The sequence below is a fragment of the Alexandromys fortis genome, unplaced genomic scaffold (assembly GCF_014885135.2).
Source record: "Alexandromys fortis isolate MF-2015 unplaced genomic scaffold, M_Fortis_MF-2015_v1.1 scaffold_40, whole genome shotgun sequence".
NCBI lineage: Eukaryota > Metazoa > Chordata > Mammalia > Rodentia > Cricetidae > Alexandromys > Alexandromys fortis.
The window spans coordinates 1,647,942-1,668,687 of NW_026067966.1; the positions used below are offsets into that span (position 1 = coordinate 1,647,942).

The following is a 20,746-nucleotide window of genomic DNA, read 5'->3' on the forward strand; positions in this document are numbered from 1 at the left end:
CTAAATTCAAAGAGTTTTGTGTGTCCAACAGAAAGCAATGGCGTGCTCCTCTAGGAGGTCTTTGATTCCCAAACTATTAAATGATGTTACGGATATAGTTAATATCCCACTGTCGTAATTCATCCTGCAGTCTCCAAGTGGCTAGACTATACCCGAGGACAATATCTTATAAACAGGGCTCTTCTTCTGTTGCAGGGATGAGTAAAGCAGACAGCTGTGGCCACACGAGGGACACCCTGCACATGGGGCTCCTCTGATCTACCCACCTGCTATATAGTTTTCAGGAGGTCATCAAGACCTCTAGCAAAAGGAGCTCCAGTGAAATACATGGATCAGGACAAAGAAGGTAGAGGTGAGAACCAGGCACAAGGGTATGGCATAGAGAATTAAGCGTTCAATTGGTGCTGAATGTCCATGAAGATGGCTCTGTTAAGTCTCCATAGGAGTGTCTTCAGGATTGGAAATGTCTAGACTTAAATGCTTAGTGAAAGAGCCCTGGGTGCAGAATTGGCAAGTTCTTATCCTGACTCTAGCATCCATCTCTTTGATTTTTATTTTCTTCCATAAAATCAACTGACTAAGCCAAATTCACATCTCAGCTACATTCAAGATGCTGCCCTTGGAGTCTGTCCTCATTAGGGTTTCTATTGCTCTGAAGAGATACCATGGCCACAGCAACTCTTATAAAGGAAAACTTTTCATTGGGGTGACTCGCTTACAGTTTTAGAGGTTCAGGCCATTATCATCATGGCAAGGGGCATGGTGGTGTGCAGGCAGATGTGGGGCTGGCTGTATCTTGACTTACAGCCAAGAGGAAGTTGACCAAGACACTGGGTATCCTGAGCTTAGGAAACCTCAAAGCCCACCCCCACAGTGACACATTTCCTCCCACAAGGCCATACCCACTCTAACAAAGCCATACCTCCTAATATTGCCACTTTCTGTGAGATAATGGGGGCTAATTACATTCAAACTAGCACAGAGTCAGAACTCCAAAGTGACCAGTGGAGGAATCAGAACCCTGCATGGCTTGACTTTGCATTGAAAATCCAGAGAACTCTGTCTCCCCTCCTTCCCTGACATTCCATAAAGCTGAACACAGACTATGGGTTAGTCAGACCTGGGAGCGTCCCAGCCATAGGAACAGAGGACTGGGTAGGTAGCAGACATTCGTGTTGACTCTGACATGAAGATGCGATTGCTTTGTGAGAGTCTCTGGGCCACAAGAACTAAGGAGATGGCTCAGTCTTTAAAGAGTTTGCCACACAGGGATGAGGACCTGAGTCTGATTCCAAATATCCACATAAAAAGTTGAGTGCAAGAAAAGCAGTGATAGGTGGGTCCCTGAAACTTTCTGGTCAGAGGATGAAGCCTTGGCAAGTCACTGAAAAGCTTTGCTTTAAACAAGGAAACAAGGAAACAAAATGCACAGCAATTGAGGAAAAACACCCAAGGTTTTCCTCCACCTGCCATATACATAGGTGCACATACATACACGTGCATGCACATATGTGTACACACACACACACAAGATTCTGGACATAAGAGGACAAATTGAACTTCTGAGGTCAAAATTCTAATTCCCAAGGAATTCATAAGAACAAGTGTAGCAGTCAAAGGGCCTGGTAGTGGTTGCTAAGCAACAAGGGATCGCCAGTCCTTTAAACCTGTTTTGACTCATCAGCAAGTACAGGAGTCCCACCTTTCAACCTACTCTGACTTCTCATTTACAGGGAACCCATTAAACACTTACAACATGGATGCTTGCCATCAACCCACATGAAGCAATCCCTTAACAAAGAAGGCAGCTGAGATGGAGTCCAGCCTGCAATGACCACTGGGGAGTCTCTGCTCCTGTTGTGGTATTGAATTTGCTTGTTGGGGGGCCAGAACCCAGGTGACAGGAGTTGTACAGAGTTTCAGAAGATCCCTTGGTAGCTCTCAACACACTTTCAGGAGCCCCGTGCACATGTGAGGTCAGAGGAGAACCTTGAGTACCAGCAGGCTTCATCTTTCATAGGCACGGTCTCTTGCTCACTGCCACTGAAGCCAAACTAGCTGGCCCGCATGTTTCTGGAGACTGTCCCGTCTCTGCTCCCCATCTTGCCACAGGAGCACTGGGATTACAGCTGGCTCATCCAGCTTTATGTAGGTTCTGCAGATTCAAACTGGTGTCCACACACTTGCAAAACAAAGGCTTTACCTACTGAGTGAGCCATCTCTCCTGCCTGAAGGCCACTTTGTGGTCCCTCAAGTGCTCCTAGAAAACACTATTTTTCCCAGAGGATCTGAGCATACCACAGGAAATAAAACAAGGCTCCATTCACTGGCAGGTAGGGGCTGTTCTCAGGGTCTGGGCTGAGTCAGAAAGCAGAGCTCTCCAGCATGCAGTCTGTTCCAGGAGGGAGTCATGAAAGGCTGGGCCTTTAACTAGGAAGCCATGGAGTTGGGATATCAGAATGTCACTGAGAGCTAGACTATTGACTGTGCTCAAATGGGTTCTGGATTACTCTACAGCCAGGCCAGTATAGTAGTAAGAATATACTATCTGGCCTGGGGTGGGGGGTGCGGTGCAAATAATCATCCACCTAGTTTGTCTGTTACTTTGGAAAAAAACATCACAGGGGAGGAAGGAGGTGTCTGTTTGGCTCACAATTCCAAATTACAGTCCATCATTTCAGAAAAGCCAAGCCTTGAAACTTAAGCAGTTAGTCACGTGGCAGCCAAGGTCAAGGACAAGAGAGTAAATGCCTCCTTGTTTGCTTGCTTCAAAGTACTCAGGTTGCTTTCTCCACTCCTAACCTAACCTAGGGAACGATGCCACCCACAATGGGCCAGGTCTTTCCATGTCAATTAACAATCAAAACAATCTCTCACAGACCCTCCCACAGGACAACTTGATCTTGATAATTCCTCATTAAGACTCTCTTCTCGGGCAACTCAAGGTTCTGCCAAGCTGACAATCAAAACTAGCCATCACAGCATGCACAGCCAACTCTGGGACTCACGTTGAAGATAACACAGATAGAGAAGCATTTAGCAGAGCAGGGGAGATTGCTCATTCTGCAAAGTACCTGCCACAGGGCATGAGGACTAAGTTTGGGTCCCCAGTAGCCATGTAAAAAAAGAAATCAGGCAGGGCAGTATATTTGTATCTCTAGCACTAGGGAGGTGGGGTAAGTGGATCCCTGAGGCTAACCAACCTGTCTAGATAGTTAATGAGCACCAGCTTCAACAAGAGATCCTGTCTCAAAATAATAGTAATAACTATAATAACAGTAATAATAATGATAATATGGGGAATGATAGAGGAAAACACTCAACATTGACTGTGGCCTCTGTGCAAGCCTGGCACACACATGCACATCCACGTACATACATACAAATTTTTTTAATTAAAGAGAAGGACAAATTTCCAGTCCTTAAAAACATTAATATAACATTATATGATCCAGCAAGTCCACTCCTAGCATAGACTCAAAAGAACTGAAAACAGAAAATCAAATGCTGGTACAAGAACGTCCTTAGCAGGGCTCTTCACAGTAACCAAAGAACAGAAGCAGCTCATATCCATCAACAGATAACTGATAGATAAAATACAGTGTATTTGCACATATGCATGCACATGGACATGGATTTGTTCAATTAAATCCATTTTGAAATGAAGTTGTGGCATAAACTGCAATATGGAATAATCTCAAAATTTTAAAGGTATGGGAAGCAAGAGAAGTCAGACCCAAAGATTGTATAATTATTCTGTTCCATTCATACAAGAAACTAAGAGCATGCAAACCCAGGGGCAAGTGCAGGTTTGTGATGACCAGAGACTGTGGGAGGAGTGAGGATTCGCTTCATGGGCCCAGGATTCCCTTTGGGGGCAATAATAAAATGTTTTATGTCTTAGTTTCTTTTCCCATTGCTATGATGAAATGCAACATCATGCAGAGGAAGGCTGATGTGGCTCACAGTTTAAGGTACAGACCATCATGATGGGAAGGTCCCGGGAAGCAAGGGCTGGTCACATGGCACCTTCCATCAGGAAGCAGAGGGCAATGAATGCACACTTTGCCTCAGCTCCCTTTCTCCACTTATTTAATCCCAGATATCAATCAGTAAATGATGCCACAGGCAATCATGGGCTCTTTCCATCCCAACTATTGTCATCAATATAATCCCCACAAGCATGTCCAGAAGCTGGTCTCCTTGGTGGTTATAGATTATATCAAGGCAATAAGAAATACCAGTTCTCACATTCTGGTGTTAGACTGTGAACCAAATGTCCCTCGATTGTTCATTTTAAAATAGACTTTTTTAAAGGTCAGGAATCGGTAGTAATTGTTATATTATGTGACTTTTACTTCAATTTAAGAAAATCAAAAATCAAGATGAGATGGTGCAGATCTATCTGGGCTGGTGTGGTGAGAGCCTTACTGTGGGGATCGGGATGAATCCAAGTGTTCCAGGGCCCTGCTGCCATCCACCCAGAGGATAACTGCCCTGTCCAAAACTCCTTTCCAATGCCCCATAGCCAGAGCTCTAAGAATAGAAATGTAGAACTCTCCACATCTTTCTGGAGCCTTCAAAGGATGCATCTGCTGATGAACCCTGACAGGAATATAAAATTCCTCTTTCTGAGAGACAGCCATATTCCACTAGAGAAAGGATCTTTAGGAACGGGTAGGGAAAGAATGTAAGGAATTCAACCCACTCACGGTTCCCTGTGGGTCACTCTTCTTCTGGAAGGATGCTTCTCCACCATTGAATCCAGGGTTCTGTGCTCCCAGAGTTATGGAAGGGAGAGCAAAGGACTGCATGCACACTTCACATGCTACCTGGGAGATGTAGGTTCAAAGAGGATCTCGCCTTCCCTTAAATTCCTATAGCCTCAGATGCCAGGCTGTGGTGGCGCATACCTTTAATCCCAGCACCCAGCAGACAGAGGCAGGCAGATTTCTGTGAGATCAAGGCCATCCTAGTCTACAAAGCAAGTTCCAGCACAGCCAGTCATATGGACTCTGCTTGAAATAATAATAATAATAATAATAATAATAATAATAATAATAATAATAATTAATAATAACTGTTTAAGCATACAAAAATATGTAGAGTCCATTGAAGCCACAGGAAGCAAGCTGGGCATGGTGACCCACATCTACAGTCCTAACACTTGGGAGGCTAAGACAAGGATCACCACAGGTTTAAAGCCAGCCTGGGATACATAGTGAGACCCTGTCTCAAAAATAAAAAGTATGAGAAACACTGCAGCAATAACATCAATTTGTGAACTTTTTAAGCTGCTGGCATATACCACTGAACTTGGACCCAGCAATTTTTCACCTGTGAAACAAAAAGATTAACCTCCCTTTGTGTCAGAATAGCTCAGAAATCCCTATCATGCCTCATCCCTTCCTTCTTCAGTAAAAGAAAAATAATAATATTAAATCTACTTTTCTCCAGCTGAGAGTTTATTTTGGTCCTCATAAAAATGCTAATATTAGTTCTCATTTTTCTGTCTCTCTTAATATTTCTCTCATTATGAGGCTTTTCTACAGAGATAAAAGAATTCTCTTTTGCACCACCAAAAAAAACAAAAACAAAACCCCCAAATGGCCAATTTTAAAGTGTGAAAATAAACACAGAGAAACACAGAAACCCGATGGCCGGGACTAATGAGGCTGTTCTTGAAGAGAAAAGAGCTAAAAATATCGTGTGAATATTAAGGCATGGGGAGTGTTGCTTCCTACTGAATATTCGGCCAATCCTTTCCCTGTCCAAGAGGAATGAAAAGAACCTTCTGGAACTGGAACACTAAACCTGTGAACGCAAGGACTTTGAAGGAAAGCTCTTTTCACCAATGATGCCATTAAAACTAACTTGGCAGCTTTAACAAAATATCAGGCACCAGGCCAAGTATTAAGGGGCAGGGGAGCTGAGTAGTTATTTTTTGAGAAGAAAGGAAGATTCCTCATTGAACAGTTATTTTATTCCAATATTTATATAAAGTCATCACAAAATTAAATATTTAAATGTGATTTATGCCAAACTTTTGGAAGGGCCTGAGACAGGATTTCTCTCTGTAATAGCCATGGATGTCTGTAGACCAGCCTGACCTTGAATTCAGAGATATCCACCTGCCTCTGTCTCCCGAGTGCTTGGGGGAAAAGAAATGTGCCTCCCACATCCCAGCTATGCCAATCTTTCGAAACAAATATATGCTAAGGTAATAGCCACAGTGTTCTTTTAAAAGCCAAGAGAGTCAACTCGAGGAGTAAAAACCTTGACTAGAATGAAATTCAACAGAGCTTACACTACCACAGGTAATGGGCTACTTTCCTTCATTAATAAGGGGTGACTACAAATCAACGAGGTGAAGAAAATATAGCCCAAAGGAGAACAAATAAAAAATAAGAAGAGAAAACTCATTGTTCTCCCTCATTTTAAAATATATTTCAGGGAACTGGGGAGATGGTTTTATACATAATCACCAAAGCCTGATCAACAAGCATTTGTTATCAACTGGCTGAAAAATAAGTAAATCACAGAGAAGCATGCAGTGGGGTACTACTTGGCCATAAGGAACAGACTCCCAATACCAGAGACCATGGAATCAACCTCAAAGGCATTCACTAGCCAAGTATGGTTGCATGCCTATAATCCCAGGTCTTGGGAGGCTGAAGCAGGAGGATTGCTACAAATTTGCAGAAGCCCCTGGCTACATAGTGAGTTTAAGGCAAGCCTGAGCTACACAGTATGATAAATGCTTTGTTTGTTTTCTATCAAAGACGGCAAGCCCGCCCACCAAGAGCTAATTTTCTGTAAATCCCTCCCATCTTTTAGAACATCTATGCAAATCTTTCCCTCTCCCCAAGCCCAGAAAATTTTTGTTCATGCGAAGGCCTCCCTGCACTCCCAGAACTTCCTCCTCTCCTGCATTTCCTTCCTGCTCCTTTCCATATCATAAGTAGACTGTCAGGTCGAACACCAATGAGGAACAGCCAAGCCCTCGCGCCCTTATGTTAGGGATAGGAGACAGAGGCCATCATGGCTATATGTGCTACTCACTAGCCCACTCTGAATCATGGCACACCCTTTTTACAAAAAGAAATTGCCTTGAAAGTTACTTTGGCTTTGTTTGGGTGTACCTTTGTGCAACAGCAGGAATATTCTTTTCCAACAATAGTCAAAGCCTGTCTCAAAGTTTCAAAAACAGACAGCGTTGACAACGAAAGGGCAGAAGGATATTTGGGGAACAGAATAATTGTGATGGTGGTTTAAAACTCACAAAAACAAAGGACAAAATGAGTGGATTTCACGTTCTGTAAATTATACCTAAAAAGAAGCATCTGAAAATCCAGCGGGAGAACACCGATATCAAGGTGGAGATCCCAGGTCTCTCGCTATTGTTCCTGTGTTATGTCCTCCCTTCCTAAGGTAACATGGGACACATTTAGCCTTTTTCCTGTTCTAACACGTTCAACTAAGAATGGGATTTTGTACCTTTGCTGAAAGCTAAGCAGAGTGAGGGAGTAGGGGAGACCTAGGAATCCTGTTTCAGCATCTACTGTGCATTCCTTTTAGCTTCTCATCCTACATAGAAAAGAGGGACTGTGGAAGGTAAGCTGGCTGCTTAGTGGGTAAAGGTACTCGGCCAACCTGAGTTTAATACCTTCGATCAGCATGATGGAAAAAGAGACTCTAATGCCAAAAGTGGTCCTCTGACCTTGGAAGCACTCGGTCCTAAACGAGATATCTACATCAAACCCCTCTTCTCAGGGTTTGGGGAACTAAGAACCAGAGGGATGGATGACACCGTGGAAACAGTATCTTCCAGACACAGCAAGCCGAATGCACATAAGAACTCGCAGAGACGGCGGCAGCATGCACAAGGCCTGCACAGATCCAAGCCAGGTGGGTAGCAGCCCTGAGAGAGGGAAGTGGACAGGAGCCCCCATCCCTAACCCAGAAGCTATCTCCAATTGACTACTGATTGTAAAAAAAAAGCAATGAGCTTTTTCCAGTGGGGTTGCTCTTGGTATAAGAATCACACTTAAGAGCAGGAGTGTGCCCAGCAGCAGATGAGAAAACAAAACAAACTCGGTGATATTTTTGGAGATTTTTTTTGTCTTATTTTGTTTTGTATGAACATTTTATTTTTAACCTTCTGGTCTTTTGCTAGTACATTATAGTTCCAATTTTGTGTTTTTGTGGGGTTTGTTTGTATGTATGCATGTGTCTTTGTGTGTGCATGCATCTCATGGTTTTTCTTTTTTTTTTAATTTTGGTTTGTTTGATTTTATGTGACTTTTCTAAAGAGAGAAAGAGGCCATGGAGTTGGATGAGTGGGAAGGATCTAGGAAGGAGATGAGGGAGGGAAGACCCTGATTAGAATGTAACATAAAAATACGTATATGATATATTAATATATATAGTAATTATATATATATTTTTCAACTAAAAAAGAAAATTGTCCTTTGAATTCCACATCTGTACCATGCAATGTGAGTACACAGAGATAGACAGATGATAGATAGATAGATAGATAGATAGATAGATAGATAGATAGATAGATGATAGATAGTTGGATAGATAGATAGATAGATAGATAGATAGATAGACAGACAGACAAATGTCATTTTAGCTTTTTTTTAAAGAACTCAAAAGAAAATGGGGAGTAGATACATTTTGTTCCTTGTAATTCCACCCAGCACAGAAAACTCATCCCATAGAGAAGTTCCAATCTGCCTCTGAAACCCAAAAGTAATTACAAACCCTTCTTCAAATGAACCACAAGAAGCAGGTAAGTGCCAGCGCTGGAGTTCTAAAGGATGCTCTCGGCTGCAGGAGCCGGGAGCCAAGTGATGAGTGCCTCCTTCGGCGCTTTCTCCGCTCTTCTCAATTCCCCACCCTCCTTTATAAGCTATCCCTTTTCTTTTCTCTTTAAAAAGAGAAACGTTCACTTTTCAAACAGTTTGAAGCATCTATCCATTCAGAAACTAAAACCTGCCCATCCCTACCACTACCCCTTCCCCTCGCCTGGCTGTACTCTGAAAGTTACATGAAGCAGGTCAAGGCACTAGCTGCGCAGCCATTGAAATAACACAAAGTCACAACACCTAGGCTTAGCTGGTCCCCAAGCTACAAGGCTCAGGGTAAATTTCCTCAGCTATGAAATGGGAGTGAGGGAATCCATATTCCCTTCTATAAAGACAAAGACAGCAGCTTGTGCTCCTGCAGGGCCAGTCTCTGCTAGGGCCTCCTCAAAGGGCTCTTTTAATTCTTCCAACCATCTTCCTAATGAATGAGGAAACAGCTTTTAGAACCACGCATGAGCTAGTAGTACCGTAGCAGGGATTTTCCCCGCGTGCCAAAGCATTTCAGGCTGCCATTTGTCTCTCCTGATGCTCAGGCTTTCCTAGAAACGGCATGACCAAGGTGTCTAAGTGCACTGACCAAGGACAAAGACAAAACGAAAGGCTACAATCTGCCCTGAAGGATCCTGATCTCAGGAGCTGGACAGATGGCTCCATTACGAAGCTTGAGGATCTGATCATGGGCCCCCAGTTACACATGTAAGCACATGACCCCAGTGCCGTGGAGGCTGAAACAGGAGAATTCTGGGAGCTTACTGGCCAGACAGTCTAAACAATCCGTGAGCTCCGGCTTCAGTGAGAGATCCTGTCAGAAAAAAAATACAATGGAAAATAATTGAAGGAGACACCTCTGGTCTCCTGTCCCAAGAATCCCTTCCCTTGGGAGATGAGAACAATGTCCACCCCCTCCTTATAAGGTCCAAGAGGCAAACTAAAATATGCTTCCACCAGAGGTCGACTTGGAGATGTGGTGGGTCTATTGTTCTTACTTACAGAGCTTGGGTGAAGGGTTGCTTACAGAAGCACTGATGACCCCAAAGACTGAAAAGTCTTTACACAGCATGACAGTTTCCACAGCTGCATAGATACAGCACCCTCTTAACCATCCTGTCTTGAGCCTATGAACTCTAACACCTGCGCCCTATAGGCTAAGGTTTTGAATGGTTAGGGCAAGATTTCATATAAATGGCTAGGAGGAGGAGCTGGAATTTCAGACAAAGTTGCAATGACCTTTCCCACCTCTTCTTCCTCTGAGCAAACATCAACAATCTACAGGTCTGCCCCTGATGGTCTTTTACAAGCTGGCCCAGCTTATCTAACAAAGATGTGGTTGTTTTCCTCGGTGGACTAAATTCTACAATACTCCCACACATGTGCATAAGGATACACATGCACATGTACACACACACATAGCCAGCAAGCTCCAGTGACCTTCCTGTCTCCATCCCCTAGAAATCTGAGGTTACAGATGCATGCAGCTCCATGAAGCTTTTGACATGGGTGTTGGGATCAGAATTCAGGACCTCAGAGTTGAGTAGCAAGCATTCTTACCTACTCTGCCATCTCCCCAGCCTTGAAAGGTATTTTTAAGGGTTATTAGAAATATAGAAGCTAGGGCTACTGAATATATATGTGTGTACATATATGCATCATATATTCATTTATTCACTCATTCATACATACATACATATGAAGGGGCTAGAGATATGATTCAGCAGTTAATAGTTCTTGCTGCTCTTGCAGAGGATGTGATGAGTTTGGCTCCCAGCACCCACATCAGGTATCTCACGACCGCCTGTATTTCTAGCTTCTGTGACTTAATGCTCTCTTCTGGCCTACACAGGTATTCACATGAACATGTCTATATATACCTGCACACAAATAAACAAAACAAATAAATTTTAAAAATAATAAAATTCAATTTTTTTAAAAATATTTGGGGCCAGGCAGTGGTGGCACATGCCTTTAATCCCAGCACTCAGGAGGCAGAAGCAGGAGGATCTCTGTGAGTTTGAGGCCAGCCTAGTCTACAAGAGCCAGTTCCAGGATAGACTCCAAAGCTACAGAAAAACCCTGTCTTGAAAAACCAAATAAATAAATACATAAATAAATAAATACGGATAGTGGGGCAGTGGTGGCACACGCACTTAATCCCAGCACTTGGGAGGCAGAGGCAAGCAGATCTCTGTGATTTCAGGCCAGTCTGATCTATAGAGCAAGTTTCAGGACAGCCAGAGCTACACAGTGAAACCGTGTCTCAAAAACAAAACAGTAACAAGAAAATATGGAATTTAAAAAAAAAAGATTTTTAAGAACAAACCTGGTACTAGGAGAAACTAATAAACAGTTAAGAATCCCAATGCAGATGTACTCACTCATATTTGGTTTCTAGCCATAAATAAAGGACATTGAGCCTATAATTCGGGTTCTTAGAGAAGCTAAAGAAGAAGGAGAACCCAAAGAAAAACATATAGGCATCCTCCTGAATATTAACCTTCATCAGGCGATGAAAGGAGACAGAGACCCACATTGGAGCACCAGACTGAAATCTCAAGGTCCAAATCAGGAGCAGGAGAGCGAGCACGAGCAAGGAACTCAGGACCGCGAGGGGTGCACCCACACACTGAGACAATAGGGATGTTCTATCGGGAACTCACCAAGGCCAGCTGGCCTGGGTCTGAAAAAGCCTGGGTTAAAACAGGTCTCACTGAACATAGCGGACAACGAGGACTACTGAGACCTCAAGAACAATGGCAATGGGTTTTTGATCCTACTGCAAGTTTTGGCTTTGTGGGAGCCTAGGCAGTTTGGATGCTCACCTTACGAGACCTGGATGGAGGAGGGTGGTCCTTGGACTTCCCACAGGGCAGTGAACCCTGATTGCTCTTTGGGCTGACGAGGGAGGGGGACTTGATTGGGGAAGGGGGAGGGAAAGAGGAGGCGGCAGTGGGGAAGAGACAGAAATATTTAATAAATTTAAAAAATCTATATCAAAATAAAACATAATAAGATAAAAAAAAAAAGAATCCCAATGCACCGACCTCCGAAACATGACTCCTTCTGGACAGATGTTCAATAGGCCCCACAGCTGTGGCCCACCGAGGCCAGCTATCCATGCAGCCGTACTGTGAAGCACTTCTCAAGACTGTGGGGAAATCTGAAAAATCGTCGAGATTTAACCCATCCCACCTGCTCATGAGCGCTTGCTTTCAGTTCACTGTAAAAAGGACCAGTTCCAGAGCTAGAGCTAAAGCCTCTGGCACGTGGGTCACTATGGTAACCGCTGATGAAGTGTGATGTCATGTGTGCAGGTCATCCAGTAGTTCTAACCTCCAGCGGCTTCACCCAGTAAAGATCCCAAAGCCACAGCCTTTGGGAATAAGATTCCAGAACCGCTTTGTCTCCACATGTGACCACTTCATAAACTTCTGCAAAACTCATCCTTTCAGCAATGGGCATAGCACATAGGGCAACCCAGGCATAACTTGGTACCACTTCTGGATGTGGCTCCTGTGTGGGTGCTAAAGCGCCCTCTCTCTGTCTCGGCTGGAACTGCTTTAGTAGGGAGAGCACAGGGTCTCATACAAGGGCATCTAATAGCGATGGGTGACTGAGTTCAGTCAAAACAACCAGTGGGGACTGGAAAGATGCTTCCGCTGGCTAAACACCTGTCTTGAGAGCTCAAGGATGTGCATTCCAGCCCCAGAAACTGGGAGAAGTGACACATGTTTATAATGCAAAGACAGGCAGACCCCTGGGGTTCGTGGGCCAGCCAGACGACTAGCCTATTTATTTGACTTGACTACTTCCAAGTCATCAAGAGACCCTGCCTCAAAATAACATAGATGACAGCCAAGATTGCCCTCTGACTTCCAAGTGCACATGTATACACAAGACAATCTGTTCGTTCTCCATTTGTCATACTTCCTTGCTGCTCTTTGCACCTACTGAGTTGGGGAGGTCAGAAGAGAAGAAGGTCAACGTTTTCTATGGGCACATCACTGGGCTGGATTTGTCTAAGCCAAAACCATCTTCAAGGCTAGTATCTGGATCTCAGCTTCCCATAGAGTGACACTCATACTCAGAGGAAGACGTTACCAATTGGAGGGCATCCAGAGAGAGCCAGGTTCTGACCCAGGGATCCCCCAGTTGCACCCTCCCAAGGACCTAGATCACTTGAGCTTGTCTGGGGATTCCTGAGCCACATGTCATATGCTCAGGAGTTGGAGGGGGGTCCTCTCAAGCCTGACAATATAGGAGAACATGTAAAGTTACCTCTACCCCGTTCTTCCCCAGTAGATAATGCATAAATCAGAGGCTGGTGGTCAGAGGGCACTAAAAATCCAGACACATTTGTTAATGCTTCCTGGTTCTTTAATATATAACAAGGACTGAGCTGCAGTGATGGGGTTATGGGAAGGGCATGTAGGAAGACATCTTGCCTATGAAACTGTCATGCTGGCAGATGTTCCACTGGGGACCTGGATTCTGCAGCTGCTCCTCTGGGGTGAGTAACTCTGACCACAACTGCCTCCTGAGTTTAAGAGGATGTCTAAAATTATAGCCAGACATTCTGCTTTTTGACTCAAATGCCCTTCAACTGCAGGCTAGGTTTTTTTCCCCCATGGATGCTCATGAAATGAGGACACAGAGCCACTTTGGATGTTGGGTACCAAGTCATGAGCGGCGTAAGCAAAGACACTAAAGACCAAAAATGTGTTTTGTCAAGTGGCCAGGATGTGGAAGGTGATGTTTCCTATGAATGGCCAAGAATACCACTCACAGATATAAGAAAAGCATAGAAAATCAACTGTTTCCTTCTTTTCTTAAAACTGTTACAAGAATTTTGACACTTTGAAAACTCTTTCATTTCAAAGGAAATGTCAGCTCACTGAGAATTTTACTGAGAAAACATTTATTTCAGAAGACGAGAACAAAAATTTTAAGAGTTAATTTGCCATTTTAAAAACTTATGACACCGTGGTTCTAGTGCAGAGAGAACCCTGAAGGGAACCAACCACAGACACTGATTTAACTGGTAAAACCAGATCTTACCCAAGAAAAACTTAGGTCCTTTTCTTATACTTCCTATTTGTGCACCACTTTACATTGCTCCAAAACTTTTAAGCATTCATTCTTATGCCATGTACAGTGGTGCACATCTGTAACCCAACACTAAGGAGGCTGAGGCAGGAAGGACCCAAGTGCCTACACAGTCTGAGCGATGTGATGAGATTGTTGAGAGACAACAAGATGGCTCACTGGGAAAGGCATTTGCCACCAAGCCTAACAGCTTGCGTGTGATCTCTGAGACCCACATGGCAGAAGGGGAAAGTTGTCCTCTGATCTTCCTGCTGCCAAATAAATAAAGATGTAAAAGCAAGCATCATCTCTATTTTCACACACTTCTTCATGCTTAGAGTAAAAACTTTCTGAGATTCTCATTTGTGATTTCATGGCTTCTTAAAAGAAAATATGGCAGGTAGTTCATTTCAGAGATATGAACACTGAGGTTTAGAGACACTGAGTGACTCTCTCAAGACTGTAAAAACAATTCATAGAGAAGCCAGAGAGAGGGTGGTGGTGGTGCATGCCTTTAATCCCAGCACTTGGGAGGCAGAGGCAGGCAGATCTCTGTGAGAACAAGTTCCAGTATAGCCAGAGCTGTTACACAGGGAAACCCTGTCTCAAACCAAAACAACAAAACAGAAAAAAATAAAACAAGTAAAAAAGAGAGATAAAGGGGGCTGGAGAGATGGCTCAGAAGTTAAGAGCATTGCCTGCTCTTTCAAAGGTCCTGAGTTCAATTCCCAGCAACCACATGGTGGCTCACAACCATCTGTAATGAGGTCTGGTGCCCTCTTCTGGCCTGCAGGCATACACAGAGACAGAATATTGTATACATAATAAATAAATAAATATTTGAAAAAAAAGAGAGATAAATTTGTACACTGCATTTGATTGCTGTTAGATACCACAATAGTGTGTGTGTGTGTGTGTGTGTGTGTGTGTGTAAAAAGTCCAGTCTTTGTTAGCTGATGTAAGGCAAAGAATTACAACCTTTGGTTATTAGCTAATCTCAGCCAGAGGCTGAAGAGTCGGTGGTTTACTGATGGCCAAAATTTTGCAAGACTGATTCCAACTCCAGTAAAATAAAACAAAACAAAAAACAACCAAATGTTTAGTATGCCCCAAGGTGATGGGGGAGGGGGTGGTAATTGATCTCCAGGGGAGGAAGAAATAGAAATAAAATAGATCTCATGGGTAGGCTACAGGCAAGTAGAGATGGGAACAGGATGAATTAGGTACAGGGTGTGGAGGGAGAGAATACTGGGAGAAATGATAAGAATTGAGGGGGGGGCTGGAGACATGGCTCAGTGGTAAGAGCACTGGCTGCTCTTCCAGAGGTCGTGAGTTCAATTCCCAGCAACCACGTGGTGGCTCACAACCATCTGTAATGAGATCTGGCGCCCTCTTCTGGTATGTGGGCATACATGGAGGCAGAATGTTGTATACATAATAAACAAACAAAAAAAAAGAATTGAGGGGCATTTCTGAGGTGAGGTAGAAACCTAGTGCAAAGGTAACTCCCAGGAAACCACGAGGGTGACCCTAGTGAAGACTCCTAATAATGGAGAAGATGGAGCCTGACCTGGCCATCTTCTATAACCAGGCAAGGCTTCCAGAGGAGGGATTGGGACTCAAAACCTTCAACCTACAATGAGTCCTGCCTGCAAGATGTGCTGGGGTCAAGGAGGCACAGAATTTGTGAGAATGGACAACCAAAGACTGGCCCAACTAGAGACTCACAATGAGAGAGGGAGCCCATATCAGACATTGCCTGGAGGGCCAGGAACCAGAATCTGAATAGCCCAGAGACCTAGGACAGAACCAAGCATGCCCAGAAGAAAAAAAAAAAAGTCAAGGCAATGATTCCTAATGATACTCTGCTATTCTTGTAGACTGGAGCCTAGCATAACCGTCATCAGAAAGGCTTCATCCAGCAACTGAGGGAAACAGATGCAGAGACCCACAGCCAAACATTAGGTAGAGCTTGGGAAATCCTACGGAAAAGGGCCTGGAAGGATTGTAGGAGCCAGAGGGGTTGCGGACACTAGGAGAACACAGCCCACAGAATCAACTAGCCAGAGCTCATACCAGTTCACAGAGACTCAACCAACCATCAGGGAGCCTATATGGGTCTCAGCTAGGTCCTCTGGGAATGCTATGGTTGTGTAACTTGGTGTTCCTGTAGGATTCCTAACAGTAAAAATGGGCGCTGTTTGTGATATTTTTTGCCTGCTTTTGGGACCCTTTTTCTCCTACTGGGTTGCCTCATCCAGCCTTAATACAAGGAGATGTGCCTAGTTTTTTGTTTTTGTTTTTTTGTTTTTTTTTTTTTTTTTTTATAACTTGACATGCCATGTTTGGTTGATACCCCTGGGAGGTCTGCCCTTTTCTGAAGGGAGAGGAGGAGGAGTGGATCTGGAGGGAAGGGTATGTGAGGGGAGGGGGTACTGAGAGGAGAGGGAGGGTAAGCTGCAGTCGAGATGCAATATATTAGAGAAGAATAAATTTAAAATAAATAAGTGTTTTAGAAAGAAAGAAAGAAAGAAAGAAAGAAAGAAAGAAAGAAAGAAAGAAAGAAAGAAAGGGATCTGTTCATCTGAACCAGTTTCAAATTAGTGTGCTTGATCAGAAGAAATCTTGAGTGAGCTTAATGAACACCATTAACTTAAATAAAAACCTGCTAGGAAGTGACCCCTTTTCTCCAAAAGGGCAGAAATTGATACATTTTTATGTTCTTTCCAGAGGATAAGTTCCTTAGGGAAGGTGTAATGAAAAACAAACAGGTGTCTAACCGCTTGCATATTTGGCAGAGGATTCGGTCATTAAAATAAAATAAGCTTTACAAACAAATACAATCCACGTTAAATAATCACTGGCTTTCATGAGAATTCGACCACTGAACCACCTGTGTGCTTACCCTGACAGAAGCTCTGGTTAGAAGAGGAAGACTGGCCAGATGCTGACAACTGCCACCTTCCTGCATCCCTAACCACTTGGGGTTGGGGTGGGGGGGTGGGGGTTGTGTTTGATGGGTTGGTTTTGAGACAAGGTCACTCTGTAGCCCAGGCTGGCCTAGAACTTGGGATTCTCCTGCCCGCACTGCCAGGATTACAGGTGTGCACCATCATGCTCATTTCTTTTATGTGGTGTCCATTTGCTTGCCGCTGTAGTCAAGTACCCCAATAGGACCTGTAATCATGAGGACTTGAGTGAGTGTGGAAAAAAAGGGAGACCAGCCTAGGATAAGGAAGCAGTGACATCATGCAGGGACCAGTGTGTGAACCCTCTGCATCAGCATCAAAAGAGGGAGTGCTCAGGCCCTTTATCAGCTTCCCTTCCCTGGATATAGAAGGGAGGAGAAAAACCAACAGGCAAGCCTCAAAAGCTGCCAGCAGTCAACCCCATGGTCAACACAAGACAAAGACGGAGAAGCAGTTTGAAGATAAGGATAAAGAAACCATGCCCCGGCCATCTCTGTCACCTCTCATCATGTTTAACAGAAGTTTCAACCCCATTTGACCCTGTTTCCAGGTTCTGTAAGCTCCCATCATGCCACTGACACTTCAAGAAGCCGGTTTCAGAAACAGGAAAATGACAGTTGATTAGTGATCGATAAGGTTTTGTTGTTTGTTTTGTTTATATTTCTCAAAACAAAGGGGGACTTCAGTGACAGCTTATAATGTTGCCATGGGCTAAACTACCTTTGTAGGGGAGGACGACACTGTTAGGAAGACGCTTCATAGGCAGGTCAATTTCCACTCTCAGTCTGTGCAGCAGCATTAGGTTCTCACTAAGTACTAATATCCATACCCTTATCTGTCACTAACCTTGCGTTTGTTTCTGGTTTGATTTGGTTTGGTATGGGTTGGGTTTGGTTTTTGAAGCCGTCTACTTTAGTCCAGGCTGGCCTTGAACTTGCCCCGAGGCCAAAGAAGAACTTGAACTCTGCCCTCTTCTCCCTCGCCTTCCCATTTCAGCCACCACACCCAGCATGTATTTGTGTGTAGGTTTCTGTTCTTGTGTTTTCTGTCTCTGCCTTCTCTAGTAAGGTTACCTTCTGTGTATTGTTTTCTGATACCATAGACAATGAGAGTAATGAGTCTCACTGAGAGATTAAATTAAAATTACCAGGAATCAATATTTTATGGGTTATAAAGCTCTGAATCCTCTATTAAATTTTTTCTGGGTAACTGAGTCTGAAGTTCCCACTTGGCTCAGCTTTCCTCTGAGGAAATTGCAGCTCCTCTAACTCTCCCCACTCTGATCCCAGAGCAGGCCCTGCTGCTTCTCCTTGGGTGGGCAGTCTCCCTCACACAGCTAACCCTACCTTGAACGGGAGCTGTAGAAGGAACCCAACTCTGTTTTGAACAAATTGCTTCTGAAACATTAGTGAGCCTTCCAGATAAATTGCCTTAGATATTGAACCAAATAGTTGTGCTTTTTCCGTTATCGTCTTTGGGGAGCAATAAAGAATACTTTCCCTTGCTTGAATAATTTTCTTTATCTATTTTTAGAGTCACACAAAAATATCTCTGAGTTGTATTAAGTGCCCAATGCCTAATTAGCTTTCTCTTTTTACCTAAACTGGTTTAGATTGATAGAGCTCTCTGTCTGCTTCTACTATACCTATTTCTCTCAACGAAGAAACTCAGGCAAGCAAACATAGCAGCAGCTTGATAGAAGCAGTCAGACATCTCCCCGGGAAAAGCTATCATCTGCCAGGAGAGAAAACAAGTAAAAATCCACCCTCCGACTTCAACCTGCAGGTCTGTCTTACACAGACCAGATTGTGTCCCTGATGGTTTAGATGACTCTACTAGGCTTTTGCCTACAAGAACGGTCGTGCAGAAAGTCTGCTGTCCATACCACACAATACCCCATCGCCATCCCCGCTTTTCCCTTGAGGGAGTTAACATTTACTGAAAGCAGTTAACAAAGAAGAAGACTACAGCACTGAAAAAAGAATCAGTCTCCAGCTTTGCTACTATGGGGGTGGGGGCAGTTTGTAATAGAAAAGAAAAACAGTCTGTCTGCCAAGGTCAAGCCTCTTTATCCCTGCTCACCTCTATTTTACAAATGAAAGCCTATCTCACAGAAAGGGTGGCCTCCTCGTTTGAAAGTGGAGCTGCTCAGAGCATTCTTAAAGACTTCAATCACTGTATCAATTTATAGGAAACGAACTCTTCCACCCTAACAGTAAGAAAGCAAGCGGACCCCAGAGGCGTCCCCACCTTCACGTGGTTTAATCTAGCTGTTTCAGATGGATGCTTTTTTTTTTTCATCTTTACCCTAGAGGATCAGCTGTGCGCACACAAGGAGCTACCAATTCGCACACGGAAAACGTTTGTAGGTTCTTTGTGCTTTAACACACTTATAAAAGCCGCGTTTATTTTCTGTCAGATCTCTCTTTGGACATTTCCAGTTCAAGGACGGTTGCTGGCCACATCCCATCCCTCATAGGGTTACAGCTTTCTGAGACTTCCCAGGGCCCCTGCTTGTGTCCTGGCTACGAGAGCGTCCAGCCAGAAGGGCGACTCGGCAAGACCCAGCTTGATGCCCTCGAATGTCTCCACCTGTTCCGACATCGCCACCACCCAAGCTCAGACAGGGCTGGCAGCAGGCCAAGGAGGCAGCTGTCCTCCCAGCCTCTGGCTGCCTTGTCAGAGCCCTAGAGGTGGAAGAAAGGAAGGAAAATGCCCCCACCACCTGGCATAGGGCCCACCATCCTGCCCCCACTTATTGCATTCTTTACACACACCGGATCCAGTAGGTTCAGGAACAGAGCCCAGCTGAACATTGAGTACCCCACAGGGGACTCACAGAACCGACTCCTCTGCTCTGCCTAGCCCGTGCTCAGCCTGGGCATCCCCGAAGGGGCGCGCCACTTGGTGGTTGATGATAGATTCACGAGTACCAGGGATGCGATGGGGTGACTGCCGGGCCCTGGAACACAGGACACGCCCCAAAAGCCCCAGTTGGCATTGCCAGGTAACTGGAGAGCCGAGCCGCACTTGAAGGGTGAGCCCCCGGTCTACACCTACGAATTCCCTTCCTAAAGTAACAGAAGCTAGTAAGTATCTGGAGTACTGGAGACCCAGCGGCCGGAGAGAGGTTGCGTGTCACTGGGCGAGTGTAGGGTCCACTCACCTGGCAGTCGGTGCCGGAGACCCCAGCGGCACAAGTGCAGATGTAGCCGGGCTCAGCGTCGGCCGCGGGATGCTCCTGGCCGGCCACCGAACGCGGGGTGCACACACCCCCGTTCTGGCAGGGCTGAGAGGCGCACGGTCCCGGAGCAGACAGGGGTGCGGTGGGCACCGGGCTGGCCAAGCAGCCGCCCTGGGGCCCAGCACCGAGCAACAGCGGCAGCAGGGCCAGCGCGGGCAGCAGCCGGGCACCGGGCGCCTGGGCTCGGCGGGGAGGCATGGCAAGCGGAGAGGACTCAGGAGCCGGAGAAGAGCTGGGAGCGGTGGCAGCGGCCGAGCTAGCGGCGGAGATGGCGGTAGCAGAGGCGCCAGCGGCTGGTGTTGCTCAGCGGGACCGGACGCCTCCTGCAGCTGCAGGAGCCCGTGGTTCCCCCGGCAACCGCGGGCGGGGCTGAGGGCGGGGCCCACGGAGGCTGGGCGCCGGGCGGGAGGACCTGGGATGGGAACCCTTCTGCTCCGAGTCTCAGCAAGTTGCAGTGAAGCGGTCCACGGTTTCCAGCCTCAAGGGGTCAGAGTCGTGGGTGTGTCCAAAGGAAAACCGGAAGGCACAGAGGTGGGGGCGCGGGCCTGGAGTGGATAGCGAGGCGATGCTGGGGTGGAAAG

At 45.2% G+C, this 20,746-nt stretch overlaps 1 protein-coding gene across 1 annotated transcript in view; it reads right to left on the reverse strand.

Moving 5' to 3' along the window:
• Dner (delta/notch like EGF repeat containing) overlaps window positions 1–20,434 on the reverse strand; it is a 296,201-nt gene extending 275,767 nt beyond the window's left edge. The window contains exon 1 of the mRNA XM_050154164.1: window positions 20,088–20,434. Within this exon, the coding sequence (XP_050010121.1) occupies window positions 20,088–20,363 (276 nt within the window). The 5' untranslated portion in view covers window positions 20,364–20,434. The remainder of the gene's footprint in view (window positions 1–20,087) is intronic.
• Window positions 20,435–20,746: the final 312 nt, after the last annotated feature.